Source organism: Theropithecus gelada, chromosome 15 (assembly GCF_003255815.1).
Source record: "Theropithecus gelada isolate Dixy chromosome 15, Tgel_1.0, whole genome shotgun sequence".
Taxonomy (NCBI): domain Eukaryota; kingdom Metazoa; phylum Chordata; class Mammalia; order Primates; family Cercopithecidae; genus Theropithecus; species Theropithecus gelada.
The window spans coordinates 83,281,703-83,305,883 of record NC_037683.1 but is presented as its reverse complement, the minus strand read 5'-3'; the positions used below and the strand labels follow the sequence as shown (position 1 = coordinate 83,305,883).

Below are 24,181 nucleotides of genomic sequence, written 5' to 3'. Positions count from 1 at the left end.
GAAAAATATTGCTCTAGACCAGTGGTTTTCAATCTGGTTGGAGAAGGGGATCAATCTGTGGCCTCCACTCCCACCCCAGAGACAATGCAGACATTTGGCAATGCCTGGAGACATTGATGGGTATTACTTCTAAGGAGGAGAGCACTACCAGCGTCTAGCAGGTAAAGGACAGCAATGCTGCTAAACATGCCACAATGCACAGGACAGCCCCCATCCACAGAGAAGTATCTTGCTCAAAATGTCCATAGTACCAAGGTTGAGAACCCCCTAGAGAACAGCTGCACCCCAGACTCTCAGTGGTTCCCAAACCTAAGTGCTTCATGGAGCAGCCAAACTTTCCCCCAAAAAGGATGGGGCCAACATAAGGCTGCCAACTTTTTGTTTTGACAAGAACATTCAAAATAAAATAATCATCTATCACCTTTCATAAGAAGGCCTGTAACATCAACAATCAGTAAAAACAACCTCACAGTCCTTCAAACTGAATAGATTCAGCTATCTGAAAATCTTGCTACATTGAGTTGCAGGACTGAACAAACTGGAGTCCAGAGCTACAGGTCAGGAAGGTCCCGCAGCTCCCAGAGGCTGCCCCGGGCCAGAGGGCCCAGCTCCCCATCAGCAGAGGAGAGGGTGGGGTTTGGTCATAGGATTATTCTTACAGGAAAGGAAACAGGTTACACTTTAGGTTTCTGTGGTTGTATGTTTATGTGAGGCAAGGGAAGTGGGAGGTTGCAAAGAAACCAGCATCTTTGTCACTGCCTCACCTTTCACATTGTTTTATAATTATCCATTCACGTATCAGCCTTCTCATTTGACAGAAAGCTTCTTAGACACAGGAATTATTTTTTATTCATCTTTGTGATCTTGGTGTGACACATTGTAAATGCTCATTAAATCTTAAATGATTGACTGATTGATTGATTAAATGAATGTTCTTACATTTTGTTACTGTCACCTCAATATAAATGCGGAAAGCAAAGACTTTCAAACGTGTCCATAAAAATGAAGAGTATCCTGGCTCAGTCTGCAAAAGCACATGTAAAGAGGGAGTAATTATGCATATAGAGATGCTAGTCCTTTGCAATGCTAACTTGTCTCCAGAGGAATTATAAATCTACTTGCTGAATGAGAAAACTTTCAACATACATATGCATAACACTGATTGCAAAGGGGTTTGAATCTGAGCAATAACTGACATGAGAACAATGAAAATCTGAGCTGAATTCTAGCTTCTGGTAACTTGACAAGAGACGTACTTTTCTTTGCAGATTTCAAAGATGTTTAAAATGTTTAGTTAAGACTCCAGATGGCAGAATATATTAATTTTAAATTTTAGAAATATTAATGTAGTTCACAACCATGCCGTCAGCTATTGTATTTTCTGATGTAAATCTAGCCCAAATAAGAAGCGAAAGATACCTTTTCTATTAGATTTTTATAATCATCTGCTATCTAGAACTTTAAAAGAAAATTACCCTTCAGAGTCAGCTATATTCCCTAACACATTAGAAACATAAAACTGATAGAATCAAAGACTGCAACGAGACATTTGACAATCCTCTTTGAAGATTTCATGGGCAAATGATTTACATGCCAAGGCAGTGTTATTCGGTGGCATAGCCCTCAAACTGACAAATGAAGACTTCCAGATGTATTTGCAGAATCATAAAGAAAATCTTATGTTCTTGGGAAAAATTGTGACATTTCAGACTTATAAAGAAAGACTTTGTTTTTCTTTGTATCTCATGCTGTATGTGATCTGTGCATCTATAACCATGAAACCACAGAATTTGAAACTTAACTGCACTCAAAAGGAAACCATCTGATGGAGGCAGATAAGTGAAGTCATCTCCTTCACTCAGCATATATTGAGTGGCATGTAAATAAGACCTATCATTATTATAAATTTTCTTCATAGAAAATCTTCAGAACAGGAGGCCCTATGGAGAATATTGGAAGGAAACAAAAGGAATACAACAGTTGAAGGCTTTGTCTAGCATAACAGTTTAAATGTTAAATAAATGTGGTCAGTCTGATTAACTGCCAAACACATGACTTTGAAAACAGCTGAAGGGACATGTATAAAATAGGGCAACACTACAATTGGTAATCCCACCTGGGATACTTTTAGAGGGAAATAAGATGCTAAGTACACCAGGAGTGGTGAAAAAACGGACTATCATGGTGAAACGAGGGCAAGTACGTTCTGTCACCCTATGTTTAGACAACTGGATCTCAATTATCTTCAAATCCTAGGACACTTCTGAGTTTCCTTGATCCTCTCCTCCAGAAACAACTTGGAATAACTGGCTGAAGACACTGGGTGGTGGAAAAGTAGGGCTAAAGGGGGAGTTTTTAAGGGGCACTGTACATTAGTAATTACTGTAGTCTGAAAACACTTTGCAGATTTCCGGCATGGAGTGACATGGAGATCAGCCTGCCTCCCTCCAAAACAAAAAGCAAAGAAACACTCAATTACCTGTGTAAGCTCCTATTCCAATAGTCTTAATCTACTGGCTTAAATAATTTGAATTATTCCAGAAAAACATCAAAAGATTACATTATGTCACCTTAAGATCTATTTTAAATCACACTTAGTGATTCCATGAGCTGTGCATATTGAGTAGATAATACAAAGTCTTTTGGTTTCAGGACAAATTTGTTTCATTTACTTTAGAAAACAAATAAGTTTTTCTTCAGGAATAAAATCTAGAATTCAAACAGACTTCCATAATGAACGTAACTACACAAATACACATTTTTCCCTTTCCTCCTAGAATTCATTCAAAAACAGCAAAGGAAATGAAACAATTAAAAGCAAATAAATGTTTGGCAAAATCACAAGTTATGATCCCCAGATTATAATATGTACAAGGGCTATTAAAAGCAGCCAGACTCCAGCTGAGGCCAAGTAGAAGAAGTGCTGAGAAGAGATCAACAAGATTGCACAGAGGTGGGCCTCTTGGAGTGCAAACCAAGTTACATTTCCCACGGCTGCACAGATAAACTCTTTCTCCGGAAACAATGGAAAATGTTAGATTAAATATTATTATATTTTGACCAGGTGCAGTAGCTCACACCTGTAATACCAGCACTTTGGGAGACAGAGGCAGGTAGATTGCTTGAGGCCAGGAGTTTGAGACCAGCCTGGCCAACATGGCAAAAACCCGTCTCTACTAAAATACAAAAAGTTAGCCAGGCTAGTGGTGTACACCTGTAAATCCCAGCTACTAGGCAGGCTTGAACCCAGAAAGCAGAGGTTGCAGTGAACTGAGATTGCACCACTGCACTCCAGCCTGGGCAATGAAGTGAGACTCAGTCTCACAAATACATATGTGTGTGTGTGTGTGTGTGTGTGTGTGTATGTGTGTGTGTGTGTGTGTGTAGAGAGACAGAAAGAGCGGCATGTAAATAAGAGTATTACATACTTTTAATGTGTTGGACATTAATGGAGAATTTTCAGACCAATTTTTTGGGTGAAAGCTAGAACCAGAGGAGTAATTAGAACTTCAAAACACCAAACCCACTCCCTTAGGGTGTTTACCAATGTTATATAAGGGTAATGGCTTTAGGTCCAGAGGTTCAATAATGTTAGGGCTACAGGGAGCTCCAGAGCCCATCCTAGGAAGGGAGTTTTACAAGAAGGTCTTCTAGATGTGATAGACATTGTGTTCACCAATATATTTTATCCTTCTTTTCTGGGAATGCAGGAGGTGAAAATTCCCAGCATTTGCAGTTAGTAAGGCCATTTGACTAGTTCTGGCCGATAAAATGAATATACACAGAAATGATATGTGTCATTTCTGGGCTACGACAGTGGAAGCTCTTCTACAATATTCAACTCTTTCTTTCCCTGAAATGACTTTCTGAAATGTCATTTCTTTCTGAAATGACTTTTCAGATGATGGAGCTTCAATCAAGCTGATTCTCGGCATGTCTATGTGGAAGAGTGCCCACCTTCCACCAAAAACCTACAGCAGACATTGTATGAACAGAAAATCAACCTTCATGTAATACTCACTGGAATCTGGGCTGGAGGGTGGGGGGATGCTGTTTGTTATCATAGATTAAGCTTAGCCTAATCTCACATAGGAATTAGTATCAAAAGTGCAAAAGTGGGCTATGGGTGCTGCTATCACAAAAATAAAAAAATATATATGGCATTGGCTAAAAGCCAGGCAGAATAAAATAGGAAACTGGAAAGGCCAAACTTTATAGCTAGAGAAAGTGAGAAGTCAAATCATATACCTCCTGAGATTGAAAAAAAAATTGGAAAACTGTTAGTTTTGTGTGTGAATTGCTATTGGTTGTGTTTTCCAGGTATTTACAAAAGAGAATGAGATGAATTCAGGAAATAATTGGCTGGGCTTCAAGAAGAAATTAAACAGAAATGAGAAATTCCAAAAATCTGGGGCCTTGAAATATTAAAAGAGCCAACAACTTTTAGATCCCAAACAGTAAGAGAGAAAACTGACAAAGACTCTTTTGAGACAAAGGTCCACTAAGGCTCTGCTTTGCAGCAAAGTTCATCCTATTGTGAGGCCTTCCAAGTAAATTCAGATAAATTAGAGTTGTCAAAAGATAAAATTACAACAAGTTTAAAGATTGACTTGGCTTTTATTAATGATTCTAGCATCTGGCAATACCTCATTCTGGAAAACAGAATGAGTTGAGCAGAGGAGGTTGGTTTTATAGATAGAAAACGGCTGAAAAAAGCAGAAACAGAGAACAAAAAATGGATTGGCTGCTTCAAAATTCCTTTCCTGATAAGGTTAAAACAAAGGGGACTTCCTTACTAGGCTGACTAAGGTAGACTGCAGTCTCCTGGTTTTTCCGAAAACTGGTCTGTTTCAAAATTCACTTTGATTATGTGGCACTTAGCACAAGTGACTCCATTCCGGCTTGGTCTGGTCTTCTGGGGCCTGGTGCAGGAAGCTGGTTCAAAACTATGGCCTCCTATAAACTTTGTTTAACAGAGCAAATATCTAATTAAGGAAATGGCCAAACAGAAAATTCCAAGGTGTCTGATTTCTGTGACTACATCAGTTTCAAAGTGAAATTCAAGGTGTTCTAAAGAGAAAAGGTAAAGAAATACAGCAAGTCTGAGAACTCTATCTAGTTTATATAGAAAGAGTTGAGGGTGAGATTACTAGCATTTGGAACAAACTGAATTCAAATAAATAAAAAAGTACTGTTTTTGAGAATTGTACTTCCAAATAAGCCAGAAGTCTACATTTGTAAATCCTTTGACTGTTCAATATTTAAAATATCCTTTGGTTCCCCAACATCCGGAAACAGAAAAGGAACCAATTGAGTTGAACACAGGAGATGCAGGGAGTCCAATATCCACTGCAGGCATAGAATAATGGAAAAGCAAAGATCACACCAGGGTGGAGCCAAGACCACAGAGAACAGTGGGAAAGAGAAGCTGCTCCCTGAGAGCCGAATCAGGGTCTCATCAAAGAGTATTCCTGACACCAGGGTAGAGCTTTCTAACAATGTCTGCTTGCCGCGGACAAATGACAACTCTGTCACTGTCATCCTTCTTCTTTCTGAGTAGGTGTCCCTATTATACTCATCCTTTCTCTGTCCCAGCACTGCACAGCTGACCCTTGAACAACATAGTTTGAACTATGCAGGTCCACTTACACATGGGTTTTTTCAATGAAAGTTACACTGGGTGTGACTGCTTCTCCGGCCTCTCCTTCCACTTCCTCCACCTCTTCCTTGCTGCCTCATCTGCCACCTGAGACAAGAGACCAACTCCTCCTCTTTCTCCTCCTCCTCAGCCTACACAACCTAGTCAATGTGATGACTTTATAATGATCCATTTCCACTAAATGCATAAATATATTTTCTCTTCCTTATGACTTTTTAGTAATGTTTTATTTTCTCTAGCTTATTTTATTGTGAGAATACGGTATATAATACCTATAACATACAAAATATGTGTTAATTGACTGTTTATGCTGCCAGTGAGGATTCCGGTCAACAGTAGGCTATTAGTAGTTAAGTTTTGTGGGAGTCGAAAGTTATATGCAGATTTTCAACTGCACATCTGGCCAGCACTCCGACCCCCATGTTGTTCAAGAGCTAACTGTATATTGGGTATATCAAGTGGGGAGGACAAAAATCTGGATTTTTTTTCCCACAGGTTTTTGAACCAAGAAGAATCACAGTTAGTCTTGGTAGAGAAACTATGGCATAACATGAGCAGATCCTGGATTTTGACCTACGACTAGATGGAATTTGGGTCATTTTTCTTGGGTAAACATTTGGGTAAAGGGGTGAACATAGACTGCGTGTGGAAAGAAGAGTGAAAGCAATACTTATGACTTGCCTACAGAATACAACTTCCAGTGCACATGGGACTTTTATAAAAAATTAAGATAAAATATTTCAATATATTCAAAAAATATAAATCATAGCTCCTGACCACCATGCAATAAAACTAGAAATTAACAACATTTTTAAAAATACCCTTCTTTGATCTGAAAATTTTTAAACACTTAATCAAACAACTCTTGAGTCAAAAGATCAATGCAAATTAAATTGCTTAATTTCTCAAAAGTGCAGACAAATTAAAACACCACTTATAAGAATCCATAGGATATAGCTAAAGCAGTACCCAGGGAAAAATCCAAAGCTTTAAGTATTTAGATCACTAAACATGAAAGAAGGAAAGCAAATAAATGAAACATCTAATGCAAAAGCATAATAAAAGAACAAGCAAAACAAAAGAAGTAAGAAGAGCAGAGTAATTCAAGATAAAAGCACAATTAAGTAAATTAGAAAACAGAAGAGAGGCCAAGAAAAAAATCAGTAAGTAAACAAAATAGACAAGCTCCTAACAAACCAAGAAAACAAAATAGAGAGATATAATATCCATACAATGACACATTATTAAGAAATAAAAAGAAATGAAGTATTGATAAAAACTACAACACAGATGAACCTTGAAAACATTATGTAGGTCACCAAGGACCATATGTTGTATAATTCCATTTATGTGAAATGCCCAGAATAGGCAAATCCATAGAGGCAGAAAATCAATTATTGGTTGCTTGTGGCTCGAGGGCTGAGGGCTAGAAGAGGTTTGGGGTGAGGTATAAAGGGAGTAGGATTTATTTTGGCAGGGGGTAACAAAATGTTCTAAAATTGATTGTGGTGATGGATGCACAACTTGGTGAATACTAAAAGCCATTGAATTAAATACACTTTAAAAGGGTGATTTCTATGGCATGTGAATTCCATCTTAATAAAATTGTTAAAAATAGGATATAACCATCAAAATAGAAGAAAAACACCTTAATCATTAAAGATTACTTTCCATAACTCTATGCAAATATACATGGAAAGCTAGATGACTTACATGACTTTCTAAGAAAAACTATTTCCTAACACTGCTCCCAATAGAAGCAAGAAGTCGAAATAGACTATTTCCAAAGAAGAAATAGAGACAATTATCACAGAGCTGAGAGTTATTCCCCAAAACAGTACTAGTAGGGAAAAAAATTGGTATTTGTGCCTGAAAGTCCAGCAGGACATTTGGTATGCCTTGACCTGCTCATTTGTCAGAGTTATATGGGCAAGGACTGAGACAAGGAGCAAGACTTAACACATTACATTTGCCACACTGACTTTGACATGCATGGAAACCAACCAGTAGTGGTTCCAAATTACTTAAGTTTATTATAAAATTGTTTTACACAAAAAGAAAAATTCAAATTAAAAAACCATGCAGTCTTTCCAGGCTAAATTTTTGTAATAATTGACATAACAACTAATCATTTGTTAGAGGTCTGGGTGGGAGGTCACAGTATCTTAACCTCTGAGAGACTGCCTGCAGTGGCCCATTGTTGCCTATTGACATGCATCCCCTACAAGGAGAGCAGGTGCCACTGATCTCTGACAGCTCGGGGTTCTTATACAATCCTGAGTGGGGAATTCCCTTTCTGTGACTGGATCTATTATGAGTGTTGCTGTTCACACCCTTGCTATAAATGGCCATATGCAAACTAGCTAGCCTTAATGTGTTGATGGTAGATACGTGTTAGCTCTGCTGTTCTCACCCATCTGGCTGTTATTATAGTTTATGGATATGTAAATTAGGCTTCATATAGATAGATGGATAAATGCTGTTAAGATGCTATGGCCACCTCCAGGACTAAGAGTCACAATTCTTACAATCACACATTCTGCATCACAAGATACCAGTCATTACACAACAAAAAATGCCCACACATATTTCCAAAGACTCTTGGGGAAAGGGTAGCACTGCCCTTGGTTGGAAACTAATGCACTATACCTTAGTTCTCCTTGGGGATCCTAGGGACTAGGTGAACCTCCTCTGGAAAGCTTCCCTTGTCCAACAGGCCTACGTTAAATGCTCCTCTTGGATGCTCCCTGAGCAACCTGCTTACTGCTAATCATAACACATATCACAGTACATTGTAATTGCTAGGGTAGCCCTCCCCACTCCTGTCCCACAGTAACCTCTAACATCCTAAAGGCAGGTGGGATGTCTTAGTCACGGTCAAATTCTTAACGCAGCAAAGTGCCTGCAACAGAGCAATGGATTCATAAATACACTTTTAATAAATGCCGTTCAAAAAAGAGTCCTTCATCTAGGAAGAAGATAGTGAATAAAAGCTTAGTGCTTTTTTAAAAAAAAGCTTATTTAATGCTTCTGGATCCTTACTGAGCAATTCAGTTTTTCCAAATGTTTAAAAAATTGTGACAAGTTATTTATTCCTATATTTTAATTTCAAAATAGTTTTTCCTATCACTATCTATAAAAGGAGGCTAAATTATTTGCAATGAAATTTACTTTGCAATAGATAAATGGTATTATGTTAATTCTTCCATTTAATTGAACCTGGAACAATCTGATTGGATATTTAGTAGCTTACCAAAGAAACATATTATAATATTTCTGCCAATTAATTCTCTTTGTTAATGCATCACAACTTAGTTAAATATAAAAAGAAAATACATAGTGTGACTAATAACAATTAAAACATAATTGTATTTCAAGTGAAATAAAGGAAACAGTAATAAAGATTAATGTCTATCAAAACCAGTAAGAAGGCTGGGTGCAATGGCACACATCTGTAATCCCAGCACTTTGCGAGACCAAGGTGGGGGGATTGCTTGAGGCCAGGAGTGCAAGACCAGCCTGGCTATTAAAGGAAGACTATCATCTCTACCAAAGAAAAAAAAATGTTTTTAAAAATTAGTCAGGCATGGTGGTGCATGCCTATAGTCCCAGCTGCTTGGAAGGCTGGGGCAGGAGAATCACTTGAGCCCAGATGTTTGAAGTTACCACAAGCTATGACTGAGCCACTGCACTCCACCCTGGGTGACAAAGCGAGACCCTGCCTTTAAAAAAATAAAATAAGAATATTTAAATGTATTCATAACTTTTGTAAAGCACTCCAAAGATATGTTTCATCTAATCTCTACACAGGATTTCTGTTTTCAGCCCATTACATCTAAGATAAATTTTTAAAAATTGCATTGAGTAGGTACAAGTTGGCTGGGGAGGGAGAGTTTAAAGTCAAAATAGCATCAATTGTAGGAAGTCTCCCAATATATTAATGGGTTATGTTCTAGACGTTTGCTGTAAAACTGAGGGTTTGGAATTTGCTATTCCTTCTCCACCACAGTAACTTTCTCTAGGACTGCCAGCCCAGCACTCTTTCCTTCTCCTGGGTGCGTCCTCCTTTTTCGTGGCTCTTGGAGAGCTACCATATTTCCATTTGCCCTTGCCCAGCCAGATGACTTCAAACAGGTACTTGGCCCAGGGAAAGACATATGGCCTGAAATTTGTTGACCCAGAACTGAAAATACCTTAAAGCCAATCTTTCTTTGTGGGATGAAGATGTAAGTTATACATTCCAGAACTGCAGCAGCCATGTTTCCCATACTCTTCCACAACAAGATGAAGCAAATTCACAAAGAGAGAAGGGAAACACAGACCTGGTGCATTTTCATCCTTCGTTCCAGTTGTTCCTAAGGCCCAGCTGTCCCCTGCCCTTCTCACCTGGTAATCAATCATCCAGGAATATCCTGAGTTAATTCATTCTGTTTTCTTAGGCTAGAGCAAGCTGACCATCTGTCACTTGCAACGAAAAGAGTTCTGACCAGTACCCACAGAAAATGGTGCCAATGGGGATGAGTTCCCAGGGAAACTCAGAGAAGTGTATCTAACAATACTAGTTATAGTGCCACAAAACCTCCTGAGCCCCGAGTTTGGGCTTCTCAGTGTGAACCTCTCCTTATCAAAATGTCACTAAGCCGCACATTCTTCTAACTTCCTCCCCCAACCACAACACTCTTACCTAGAAAGAGATAGTCGGTAAGGTAAATGAAAGCAAGCTTGGTGAAAAAGTACTTCGGACTATCTGTGAGAGGAAAGACTACAGCAGCATTACAATAAGGAGAGGACTCTAATGGCTCCCACAGCCCAGTTATGAGTTGGGTATAAGGGTAGGGGTTTGGCTTGAGGCAGAGGTACTTCTGTACAGCAAGGATCTTTCCTAATCCAAGTTTGCCTGTGTGGTGAAATGCCTCTTCTGTATACTTTGCCTTACCAGGGCTCATCTTGCATGTAAAACAATTTTATTTTTGTAAATGCCAGTTAAGTTGAGCAAACTTTCACACAAAGGTCATGGCACAATCATTCTATAACTATCGGTTTTCAGAAAAAGAATTTGACTGGAATTTCTTAAAAGAAAATAGCACTGAAAGAAAAATGTAGTCAGGGCAAAAGGAGGCAGAGTCTCCTGGATTTCGTCTTGAAAAATAAAAAAATATAGTGCTTTCCCCAAAAACTACTATATCCAAAAGCATTTGTAGGTGATATGCGTATGTTGAGGAATGAGAATGTAGGACTAGATTAAAAATAACGATGGCGTAGGATCCACCGTTGTAGAACACAGACGAGAATGAAAGGGTGGTTAAACCAAATGAATGTGAATAACATCATGCTTTTTACCCAACATAAACTAGCAATTAAAAAGATATTTTTAAAAGGCTCATAATAAACCATGGAGGGTGACTCAGATGCTGAAAGAAATGAAGTATTGTGTCTAAATTCTGATCCTTTAGAAAATGTTTGCATCCAGGTAAAAGCTGTAGAAAGTGATATCACAAATTTTAAGTAATTTTACTTTATTCTTATTATGAAAATACATGTTTGTTATGGAAAATGTAGAAGTAGCAAAGAGAAAAAAGAAAAGGAAAAATAACCCATAAATCCACCATCCAGTAATAAATATCATGTTACATGGTGAATATTTTTTCACTCTCTTTTCAGTGAATATAGACTCATTTATTTTATTTTATTTTATTTTATTTTATTTTATTTTATTTTATTTTATTTTATTTTATTTTATTTTTTGGAAACAGGGTCTGTCACCCAGCTCTGTCACCCAGGCTGGAGTGCAGTAGCTCAATCTCAGCTCACTGCAACCTCTGCCTCCCAGGCTCCAGCGATCCTCCCGCCTCAGCCTCCCAAGTAGCTTAGACCACAGGGGTGTATCACCACACCCGGCTAATTCTTGGTGTTTTTTTGGTAGAGATTGGGTTTTGCCATGTTGCCCAGGCTGGTCTCAAGCTCCTGGCTCAAGTAATCCTCTCACCTTGGCTTCCCGAAGTGTTGGGATTACAAGCGTGAGCTACTGTGCCCGGCCTAGACACATATTTTTAACCAAAGAGAGAATTCCAGTACATATTGCTTTTTTATACTTAAAGAGATTAATTTTTCAAATATTAATCTTTGTACTTTACTGAGCCACCCTTTAAAATAACTTTTGCTCTAATAAATCAGAGATACCCACTTTTGCTTTGGGAAGAATTAGGACTGTTTCACCAGAAATCTGAAGAAAAAATGGAGTATTATTGATTAACTTCTGACTGACAAAATGAAATTTTTGAGTTCTGAGTGAGATGTTTTCTTGAAAGTCAGGCATTATTGAGAAACAAAAGGACTTCTAAATTCCTTAAGCTTCTGTTAACAACAAGAACCAGAAGCTCCCATACATACCACAGGGAGGATGACTTTGTCATTAATCTTCTGAAGAACACTTTAGAAACTAAAAGAGGAGCTTTGGTAAGTCTCAAGCCAATGGGAGTAAACCATCCTGGGCAAACCATGGCATCCTCTCGCCCTCTCTCCAGGGCATTGAGAGGGAAGTTGAGTTGAGTGTCACTGGGCCAGCTGCAGGCCACCATGTTGAGGGTAGAGGTGCCCCACCTCTACCTGTGGCTGCAGGGTGACCAGCCTAAGTCAGGGGCTGTGCGAGGACAAGCCTGATAGGTATCTGCAGTCCCCTGCAAGAGACCAAGTGGGACTGAATCTGGAGGCAGAGACACCAAGTTCTCAACAAACCAACAGGATCAGCCACAAATTCGGCAGCAGCATGCACAGCAGTTGGACCACGATGAGGCGAGCAAGGACAAGGACCTACAATAGATCCGGAGGCCTCACTCCTCCACCCCCACCCAAACGTCACATAACCTCAGCCTCTTGTACACATACAGATGGTGTTGGGGGAAGGAGAAGGTGGAGGAGGAAGGACTCAAGGAGTGGGCACTGTTCTGAACGAGACTATTTTAACCTAAAACAAGCTGTTAAACTAAAAGAGACACAGATAAGCTTTAATTGGCATGTTTGAATTTTTCTCTAGTAACCAACAGTTGAAAAGTTTGAGGATTGGTTTTAGAAAATAAATTTTATATATGCATCTGAGTTGTGTGCATATTTCTAATTCTGCTACCCGCTAGAGTGAATATATTTCCATGTTCTTAGCCTACTGTTACATCATCTTAAATGCCTGCATGATATTATAATTTGGAATTTTTTAAAGTATAAGTTGAGAAATAAAAGTATCTCTTTAAAGTGTAAATATCATTCATCCCCACATTAACTCAAAACCTCATTAGTACCTATCAGTTCTTGATGGTATGACACACACTGCAACGAGGAACAGCACAAACTTAGCTCCCATTTAAAAATTCTTTACTATTTTAACAGAAGTATATGTTATACCCTTCTAAGGTCATTTCTACAGAGGTGTCCAAACATACTTCCATGTTATGTTATTGCATCAAGAGCATGGCTGTGAAAATCAGCCCTGGTTTGAGTGAGGATTTTGTACGACACTGTGGTCTTTTACCTCAAAGCCTCATTAAAATATAAATATAGGGCCTCAGCGTGCAGTACATTTTGGGTTTCTGTCTTTATTCTTTCTGCCTGCTCATTTGCTCATTTATTTGAGAAACATTAATTGAGCACCTACTGCATTCTTATCCCTTGTCCTGAGGCTTGCCCTTCTTTCCGCCTTCTAACTATAGATCCAAAAAAGCCCCTTTAAAGCCTCTTCTCTCCCCCGTCAAATTTTGTGTTGTTTGCATGGAAACCACAGAACCAAACTTAAAAATGTGTACAAATTAAGAGTTAATAAGCTTCTGATTGAGGGCCTGAGTCTATGTTAAAGGCAGAAAGATGAAGGCTTGATAGAAAAGAAGCCCTTGTGGATTTCAGCAAAAGGACAGGCTGCAGCATGTGGTTACCAAGGGGCCTTATTATTTTTTTTTCTTTGCTTTTTATCATAGTTGTCGAATGTGTGTTGGAAATGTAGAAAGATGGGATTGCTGGCTAGCAAAGCTCTGTGTAGCGCAAGCTTGGTCTCCAGTGACAGGAGGAACTCTAAATGCTTCCAGGTTAGTACCTGAGAAAATCATTCATTAAATACAAGAAGAATGACACAGCAAATTAGAAAATTCAGACACTCTCTTTTCTATTTAAGTGCACTCATGATATCCAGGTGTCTTGGAATTGGGTGCTCCTGTGAACGTGAAGTACCTTAAATACATATAAACTTCCTGTTCAAACAGTGCAGTAGGGTAGGGGGAAGTCTGAAGAGCTTCATGGAAAGATTCCCCCCTTTAATTCTAATTTATTGCCCCAGCCCAAATGATTTTGTGTAAAAGTATTTAAAGCTACAAAATTCTCTACTCCACAATTATCACCATATTTCTCTTCCCTTTTTTTCTGTTTATCTTTCGGGTTTCTTCCTATAGGGGACAGGAAGTGAAACTCCCAGGCTCTTTAATTTGGGGCTTAGGCAGGGAAGAAAAGTAATTAAAATCACAAATACATAAAATTAACCTGAGTCCTTAAAACTAAATGTCACCATGGAGACCAGAGCAAGAACTGTCTCCATGGAGATCCCAATGCATTTGTTTTGCTTTAAATTATTATCACTTGTTCCCAGATGTCAATTTGGGCAAGGAAAAGATAAATATGAATGAATGAATATAAGAATTAGCCTCACATGAGAGATTTTGTTAAGGGTAACTCTAAATTGTTGTGATTCTTAGTATTTCATCATTCCAATGAGTGGGAAGATATCCTAACAGAAAATATTTCCCCTTAGTTCAGTTCTAATGGAATCACCTGATGATATGGCTCCATAAATGCTACAGGAATTAGTGGGGTAAAATAATTCCTAGAAAAGGCATCTCTCACTCAGAAGCATCAAGGTGTGATGAGGGTGATATGACTCTATCAACCACTTCAGTTGCAAGGCAGAGGTGGCTCTTTGGTAATGTTTCATCCCAGTAACAGATGAAAGGTATCCCCTAACAAGGATTCTGGATATAGTACTTTATCACGTCTATTATACACAACTGTTTTTAATATGAGTAATGAGGTCAAATAGCTCTGTATCACATGCCAGATAAAGAGAAACACAGGGAAAAAATCTAAATGTTTGAACTGTTTAATCAGAGGAAAGTCAGAATTTCTCCCAGATACAGATTTTGTTTTGTACATATGTGTACAGTCACTTAACTGATTGAATACTCTGTTGAGAAGCCATGCAAATGGTGTGTTTATAGATACTAAGTGTTTATCAGTTAAATAAGAAATCACTAATAAAAGCTATTAAAATTTAATAAAAATTTAATCTATCATAAAACAAATCAATAGAAAGCTAACAATTATGACCAAAATGCATAAAAATAAGTCAATGACATCATTCAATTTAGAATTTTACACAACCTGAATTTTTTTCAGCTTTGTAGGACAGATCTTGGTGACTGGCTAGATGTGGAAGAACAAGTATGCCAGCAATACAGTCAGCACAGAAAATGCTAGTGCTTCTCACATTTCACAGTTAATTCTTGCTATCTTTATATTCTATAAAGTTGCCTCGAACACTCAATTAGCAAATACAGAAATACAAGGTTAGGTTCCTGTGAGCCTCTGGTCACAATATTTTTGTCAGTCAATCAAGACATAACCTTGTATTATATGTGTTTCAGTTTAAAAACACCTTACGTAACGTGTATTGTTGATTCATTCACATTGAAATCACTGCCAACTGCACTATAATGTTTTTTTGGAGATAGACTATAAAATGTATTGTCACAACTCAGAGTTAAATAAAACAGGTTTTCATTAAAAATCTAATGTAACAGTTATAAAACTTAAAATCTTAATAGGGATAATTATAAAAGCTATCACAGATACTCAACAGGAAACTTCAGAAATTATAATTATTTTGCCATTTATGTTTTACTATTAAGTATAATTATTGTGTTTCTTTTTTTTGTTATACTTTAAGTTCTAGGGTACATGTGCACAACATGCAGGTTTGTTACATATGTATACACGAACTGCACTATAATTTAAATCTGAATGAAGCTTTCTAATACATGCATTTCCTCTGTAAGGGGTGTTACAGTCTTCCTGTGCTTAGCATGATGCTTGGGGCCGTTTTACCATATAGCTAACAAAAAGCACAAAATGCAAAAAAAAAAAAAAAAAAAAAAGTCGCATTAAATAGAACATGAAAAGGATACTTGTTTACAGTATGAGAGCTGAAACAAAAAGGCAGAGCATTGCTTTGACCTCAGGTGGGAACATGCACGTTGGGCAACTCATTTTTTTTTGGTCTTTTTTGCTGCTCTGAGAATGTCTACAAATGACCACAAAAGTGCATCAAGTATTAATTTTGACTTACAAATAAACTGTAGCACATAGGTGAATTTACAAACACAGAATTCAGAAATAATAAGGATCAACTGTATTTGTCCACTATTGAAAAAGAATTCTGTTTCCTGAGGGGCTGTTCTTTACTATTCCACTGCACTTGCCTATTCTTTTTTGTCCCCTATCCTTAGTTGAAAACCTTGCTCAGGAACCACCCTCCCCACTGCACCATTACCTTTGTTTCTTATAATCATCTTTTTTGCAAAAATCAGATGATAATGAATTTATTGATATTATTCTCCTTTACTGCTGTCTGGAGCTCCTTGAGGTCAATGGCCATGTCGTAATACATATAACTAACTTCTACTGTGCTTAATATGTGGCAGGCCATGTGTTAAAACGTGTTTCACATATCATACCTCATTTAATGTTACAATAACCCTGTCATCCTCATTTTACAGTTGCAGAAACAGGCCCAGAGCAGTCAAGTCACTTGCCACAACACACAGCAAGAGAGTTAGTTTTCAAACCTAGAGCCCGAGTTTTAACCATTATGCTATGCTAAATCAATAGTGTTAGCTACTGATATGGTTTGACTCTGTATCCCCACTCAAATCTCATCTTGATTTGTAATCCCCACATTGGGAGGGACCTGTAGTCCCAATGTGTCAGGAGAGGGAGGTGATTGGATCATGAGAAAATTTTCCCCATGCTGTTCTCATGATAGTGAGTGAGTTCTCACAAGATTTGATGGTTTTATCAGTGTTTGGAAGTTCCTCTTTCACCCTTCTCTCTCCTGCTGCCTTGTGAAGAAGGTGCTTGCTTTCCCTTTGCCTTCCACTGTGGCTGTAAGTTTCCTGAGGCTTCCCAAGACCTGATGAACTGTAAGTCAATTAAACTTCTTTCCTTTATAAATCACCCAGTCTCAGGTTTTTCTTTATAGCAGTGTGAAAACGGACTCATACAGCTACCCTACATTATTGACAACTTATGATTTTCCAGGAACGATGCTAAATGCTTTACAACAATTATCTAATCGAATCCGTTTCTCTATCTCTATGTCCCCAACATGTAGCAAAGTGCATGACACACAAATGTTATGTTGGGTTGAATTTAAGTCTTCCTGTTCCCCAGCCTTCCTTCCAAAACCAATGCATGATATCCCTCTATATTTTCAGCAGTGGCTGGAATGACTTACAGTGTTCCACTACCCTTTTCTCCTCACCAGGTTCCTCACCTTCTTCTCATTTATGTTCTTCTGTGGTTTTGCTATTGATATCTGTAACTTTCAAAATGGAATTTTCAAAGTAATAGTGGTGCAGCAGAGAGCAGAAGCACTGTCCCTTTGCAAAAGGTCTTTCTCTTTAACAGTAACTTCTAGTGGTGATTTATATTATGACTCAAATCTCTGTAGGGTAACAGAATCACAGAAGAGCTAAGTGTTTTGCTTGAGAGCTATGAGGTAAGCCCTATATGAGGCTAAAAGAGGATTTTCTGTTTCCCAGTGTAGCTTTGGATTCCAAATCTGTATAACCTCTCACACTAAGTTCAAAGGAGGAAGAGAGACAGTTTCAGGGTTGAGAAGGAAAAGCAGAAAAGTAAACTTGTTGGAAAGCAGGGAGTTAATTTGAGGGAAAGAATTTGAAAAGTCCTAAAAGTTTCCACTATTCTTCCAGTTTCTCTTTAAGAGAAAGTGAATTTCCAGGTCAAGGTCTAAAGCACAAGAAGTAAACCAAATGCTTCTTGGGGCCAAGCAAGAACTTACATGAGGGAAGTTCCTAAAGACAGAACAACACTCATCTTAAGGCGTAGCCAGTGCTCAGCTCTGGTGCATTCATAGTTTCCCAGAGAAATAAAATCCTCCCTGGCCAGGACTTTCAAATTTTCAAATATATAACCCTGGATTTATTGTGAATCTCCTAGTTTTAAATGTGGCCAACTAATTAAAATGAAAAAAATAAAAAAGTAAACAGAGATTATGCGAAGCAATGTCTTTTGGTCTTAACCAGTGTGAGATGCCAGTTTGCAGTCTCTGGCCAGAAAAGTCCTTGTATGTAGCCTAGAAAATATGAGGAGCCTCGTTCAAATCACTCAATGTATGCCCTACCCCCAGAAAATGGCAGCCCTGGAGGCTGGTCCTCTAAACAGGCATCTCCCTCCTGCTGTGCCCCTGGCCTCCAATTCCTTTTATGAGTAAGTGCCTGTTTCAGAAATGTGATTTCCAGGCCTCTGATAGCACCCGCTTTTCACCCCCTATTTATACACACCCGCTCTGTGCGAATGAGCTAAAACCTCAGGTGGCCGGGGATTTGGCTGCTGCATGGCCCAGTGTGTGTGTGGCTGGGAGCTGCCCCTGGAAGGCTCTTCTATTTCCTCCTGCCTGCTCCAACCCTCTCTCCCACTCTCCCCATCTCTCCTTTGAAAATACTTCTTTCACTTTTTTTTTCTCTCTTTTCCGCCTTCCCACTCCTCTCTCGTCTCACCTTTTCCTCACCTTTATTCTCATTTCCTTCTTTCTCTACCTTTCTCCCCCATTTTTCTCATTCTTTTTTCTGTTTCTTCTCTCTTCTCCACTCCTGTCCCGTCTCTCTGACTCTCCTTTCCTTTCCTGTTCTAGCCTTTCCCCTCTCTTTCCTTCCCCCAATACCCGGGATCTTGGGAGGGGAACCTCGCTCACCAGGAATACACCAACACCGGTTTCGAATATTTCTTGTGATGGGAGCGAAGGGTCAGGGAGCCCTTGCGCTCCACCAAGTCCAGGGGTCCGATCTCCAACCAGTGTTGCTTGCTGTCGCACCAGTCCTGACAGAATCTGTCAAGGCTTTCCATGGCAGCCCTCGAGGTATAGACCTCTGAGGAGTTCTCTATGCACCTGTCCTGCCCTACTAGACCGGAAGTACCAAGATTTGGCGTCTCTTATCTCCTAAGCAACCTGGGGCGGGGCCAATGGAGGGGCGGATCCAACCTGACGGCCAAACGTTTCCTAGACGTTGTCGTTACTGATAAGAAACTACGTTTCCCAGAATGCAGCGAGGGTAGCGACCGGGCTACATAGGTGATAAAAGGCGGAACTGCATCCTGGGATCTGCCGTTTCGCCTGTCCACCCGCCAAATCTTAAGAGTGACTGGGCGCAGTTATGGGGGAGTGGTGGGTCAGTTAAATACCAAGGGAAGAGCAAATTCCCTGAGCCCCGAGTGGGTCTGTTTGGGCTGTTTTTAGAGAAGTTCTTTTTCTTTTTTTTTTTTTTTTGAGACAGAGTCTCACTCTGTCACCCAGGTAGGCTGGAGTGCAGTGGCGCGATCTCGGCTCACTGCAACCTCCGCCTCCCAGGTTCAAGCGATTCTCCTGCCTCAGCCTCCTGTAGCTGGGATTACAGGGGCCCGCCACCAGGCCGGCTAATTTTTTGTATTTTTAGTAGAGACAGGTTTTCACCATGTTGGCCATGCTGGTCTCGAATTCTGACCTCAAGTGATCCGCCCGCCTCGGTCTTTCAAACTGCTGGGATTACAGGCTGAGTCACCGCGCCCAGCCTTTACAGAAGTTCTTTCTACCGTCCATCATCCATTGCCACCACATCTTCTGCTTACAAGTTATTTATAATAAGTTTGACTAAAAGAGAACAAGAGAGCATCCCCTGAAACCCAAAGTATGTCATTCTATACAGCTTTCTCACCTGCGAAAGAGGAGGAGCAGACTCATGCAGCAAATCACCTAAAAAGTTTGAGGATCAAAAAGTCTAGCTCCAGTTTCAGATCCTCTCTCGACCTTTCTGAACACTAGTTTCTTCCTCTGAAAAACGAAAAGAGGGAATGGGACCGTAGAGTGGAGTGGGCACAAGAATCGCAAGTTCCTTCAGGCTATGATGCTGCAAGACTCTAGGTACAGTTTAGGACTCTGGGCATTCAGATCCCCAGGACTTGTCAAGTTCTCCTCATTGAAATTTTTGATACTTTGTGACAACAGAAATTCATCACATTTTTGTGCTGTGTGTTATATGTGGGAAGGAGATTTCAAAAAGATTGCCTTTTGAAGTTATTGGATAGCTGTGTTACAGAAGAAAAGACATTTTATTTCATTTTTGACTTTCCAAGAAAAGAATATGTAACACATCAGAATTCTTCTCTCCTCCCTGGCCTTAGTCGAGTACTTGAGGGGCATTAAAGGGCTTCATCCTTGCAATCACTTACCCAGCATAGTCCTTAATACAGATATCTTCAGTGTTGACTGAATGAATAAATGTTCATTATGTTTGATTACCTTAGATTTACTTTCCAAAAGTGTCTTACTTGAAGAAGACCACATGTACACAAAGAATCAAACTTTAAAACAGAGTAAGAGACCATTCACACTACAAATAGAGTCTTTGGTTTATAAAAGATGTGTCATAGTGCTCCCATAAATAATGAGGCACTCTTCTGTATCAGATGGCACAAATTTGATTACATATAGCTACTAAGTGGTTTTCCGTGGTCTGTGGTGCATAATGTGGGTGCCTGTGGTATGCTATGGTCTCTATTTTACTGACAGCTACAGTTAAAACATATTTCTTAAAACCAAATAAACAGTCCACCATCACCAGCCAAGTGCTAGGAGAGGGCTGACTGCTATTTTAGCCCATTTCTTCTAGGCAGAATGAAAAGAAAAATATAAGTTAACTTTAAAAGGGGAAATATGATCCCCGTCAAGCTCAATTCTGTCCAATCAAAGCACAGCATATTGATGTTGCTCCAAAAATATTATCATCATTGCTGTCATCTGTTCATGTGTTCATTTTACTTACGTTTAGAGTGGCGGTAACATAATATATGTGCAACCAATATGTCAGATCTCTGCAGACAATTTCACTCAAAGATGGAAGCTGCCCAAGGCCAAGCTCTTTCCACAGTGCATGAGTGCCGCAGAGATTTAAAAGCTTTTCAGCACACCAAGAAGCAATAAGTTAAGAAAACATGCAAAACAAACATAGCTTGTTATTTCAGAGTTCCTTAACCCAAGCCGACCACCTATTTGAGTGTGTGACTATGTTTTTTGTTATACTCACTTTTCTGTTTGTATCAAATTTATAAACTTCATTGTCTTCTGTGTCTACTGAATACTTTTCAACATCCTTGTCCTAGGATTTAGGATATTAATTATGTGATATCCTCGAGTTTATGGGCATTTCATTTTCTTTGTATACACCAATACATACTGTAGAATTTTGGTTTCTTGATTCTTTAGCAATAAAACAGGAATAGAACAGCACTTATCGCAGAGGTTTCTTAATAGAACTATATAATATAATAAATACATTAAAAGCAGGTAGCACAGTGCCTAATAGATGCTCAGTCCTCACTTAAATTTAAACTTCTGCTGCTAGTATTACTACATCCTGACTTTGTCTTTATCATTTGTAAGCGTATCTTAAAATGTGGTGGGGCTTTTTGTGCGGCGTTTCCTATACTCACTGTTTTCAACCTTTGTTTACTAGCTCTTTTTAATGAATATCTTTTTTGTTCTAGTTTAATATGAAATTTAATAGCCAGGATCAGAAAAATGTAGGCAAGAAATTTGGATATGGTACCACTGATAACGATAACTTTGCATTTCCTATATTATTTCTCTTCAAGACTATAAATAAGTTTTATACTTTATAAATGTTAAATCACTGATCCTCAACATACTTGAGTTGTCCCTGTTTTCTTCAAACTTTAGCAAACCACTGAAGTACAGAGCTTAAAGCAATGCCTTCTATTTGTATTAATCCCTTTGTGCTGTAATATCTTTATGGTGAGAAAATTAGAGCTCAGGTGGGGGAGGAACTGGGACTTTTCTGTAAGATAAGTGTAGGCAGGTCAACTCAGGAAGTGAGCTTATGCTAATAAATTTCCTTATTAGCTTTATCAGATTCCTGAAGAGATTGCCAAGGACTGAACAGGACAGCAAACCTAAAACAGATGTAAACCAACCAGATGTAAACGTCTATGGGGGCAAACCTCTTTGCCATCTCCTTTCCCTTCCTGTCTTGATCTGTGCTCAATTCCTGGAAAAGCCCCTACTCAGGATCTCCTAAAGTCTCCAGTAGCTCCAGTAGCATGTTTCCCTTCCGCCCCCATTAAATTTACTTCTCTCTATCAAATGTCTTTCAATTATGCTGAGAGACAAGAATTTAACATTGCTTAAGAAAACTGATTTGTACTATCTCTATGTCAAATCCAGTTTAAATATGTTAAAAACTCCTGTTTAAATTGTATAGCACTCAGAAACTTAAAACTCAGCAGTGATGTCCTAATCAAGGATTGTATAGTATTTTTTTTTAACTACTCCAGGAATAGGGAATTCCTGTTACTCACCTACATATACATCTATGGTTTCCCTTTTGAGTATTCTTTACAAAAAGTTGGAGTCCACCTGCTATGTCAAAATGAATAAGAGGTTCTCGCTCAGAAAAGGGGGATTGGGAGAAACTGGGGATGGTGAGGAACCAGACCTCCCCATCTCCAGCTCCCCACATCCCTATTTTCTTTCCCCTCTTCCTCTCCCTTCTTCTTTTGCTTTTTCCCACTTTCCCCTTTATCCCTTACTTTTCCATGTCTTACTCCTTTTCTTCTTTCTTCCCTTATTTCTCTCTCTCCTCCTCCTCTCTGTCTCTCTGTTTCCTTCCTCTCTTCTTACAACTTTGAGAAGTAGTATGCATTTTGGAGTCAGAATCTATCACTGAGAACCCAGGTACAAATCAAATGAAAGAAAAATAATCAGACCTAGAAACCAAAGCCAAAATTTATATGAATAAGTTTATGTCTCACAACTCTCAAAGGAATCAACTTGAGCAAAACTTCAATCTTCTTTCCTTTCCTGTAACTGTAACTACCAAAAGTCTTTTTTAGAATGATTTTAACCTTGAGTATGATTCCTCTGTGCTTCTAATTTGGACTGTGAATCAATTCGGTATCTACTTGTCCTTAAGCCATTATCACTAACTAGCATTGATTAAGTGCTGACATGCAACAGGCATTATTTCTGGAACTCCTACTGCCAGCATGGGGGATTAATTTATTAAATATTCAGTGTATACTATAATTCAGCATTTCCTTCATTTTAATATCTAATCCAGCCAATAAGTGAAATATCTTGACAGAGTTATTCACAATTATTATGATAAATTTTAATGCCCAAGATTAGTAATGACATACTCTAGCATAAAGGTAGCTGAGGGACTTTGAAAATATCCTATAAGTTGGAAATCCTTAATTATTCCAAGACTGAATATACATTTTCATAAAATATTCTCATCAGTTTCTCCCCAGTGCTGCTTTGCTTTTTGAAACCTTCATTGTTGTTATTGTTGTTGTTGTTGTTGCTGTTGTTGTTGAGATGGAGTTTGGCTCTTGTTGCCCAGGCTGGAGTGCAATGGTGCGATCTCGACTCACTGCAACCTCCACCTCCCAGGTTTCAGCGATTCTTCTGCCTCAGCCTCTCTAGTAGCTGGGATTACAGGTGCGCGCCACCACGCCTGGCTAATTTTTTTGTGTTTTCAGTACAGATGAGGTTTCACCATATTGGCCAACCTTCATTGTTTATTAGCAGCAAGAATGAGACAATTTAGCTACCAGTTAAGAGTTCTTATGAAAGGAGTGGTACTTGAAATTAAATTCAGTATGGTTGTGGCTTTCTTTGTTCTTTGTGGTCTTTAGTTTGGTTGAAGGAACCTCATCTCTCAGGGAAAAAGCTCAGAGAAAATCAGGGGGTGGGGCAGGGGATCTTTTCCACTCTGAGAGTGATGGACATTTGCCCATATCCCTGACAAGCCCTGCCACCAGCCATGTGGTGAGCAAGCTGGTAAGGAACTGACCGAGAGGCTTTCCCCAGAGGGTCAGGTGTGAGCAGACAGTTCCGGTTTGCTGCATGCAACAGAGGCTTTTCTAGGATGAGGACACCTAGTCACCAATCTGGGGGTAATGGAAGGTTCAGGGAAGAAGCTGGAAAATTTATTGACCTTGTCTGAAAAAGAAAAAAGAACAAAAGGAAGTGAAATGTTATCTGCTTTTAGGGTTGAATTTTAAGTAGTCATCTAATTGCTTTAATATAAATGAGGTCCAGAGAGTTTCCAAGTAAAAAGATAATTTCCAGTTAAAGTTTCTATAATAGTAGTGACTCAGCTTTGTTTTTTTAAGAGATGGAGTCTTGTTATGTTGCCG

The 24,181-nt window shown here is 39.0% G+C and overlaps 1 protein-coding gene and 1 long non-coding RNA gene across 3 annotated transcripts in view; one reads left to right on the top strand and one right to left on the bottom strand.

Annotated features, from left to right (window-relative positions):
* The window catches only part of C15H9orf135 (chromosome 15 C9orf135 homolog), a 92,819-nt gene extending 73,918 nt beyond the window's left edge, over positions 1–18,901 (bottom strand). For both annotated transcript variants that reach the window (XM_025359251.1, XM_025359252.1), the window contains exon 1: positions 18,681–18,901. In XM_025359251.1, the coding sequence (XP_025215036.1) occupies positions 18,681–18,832 (152 nt within the window). In that variant the 5' untranslated portion in view covers positions 18,833–18,901. The remainder of the gene's footprint in view (positions 1–18,680) is intronic.
* Positions 18,902–18,952: 51 nt separating this feature from the next.
* LOC112608247 lies at positions 18,953–20,237 on the top strand. Its single transcript, XR_003115961.1, has 2 exons — positions 18,953–19,058; positions 19,420–20,237. It is a non-coding gene; the product is annotated as an uncharacterized LOC112608247 (long non-coding RNA).
* The last annotated feature ends 3,944 nt before the right edge of the window (positions 20,238–24,181 follow it).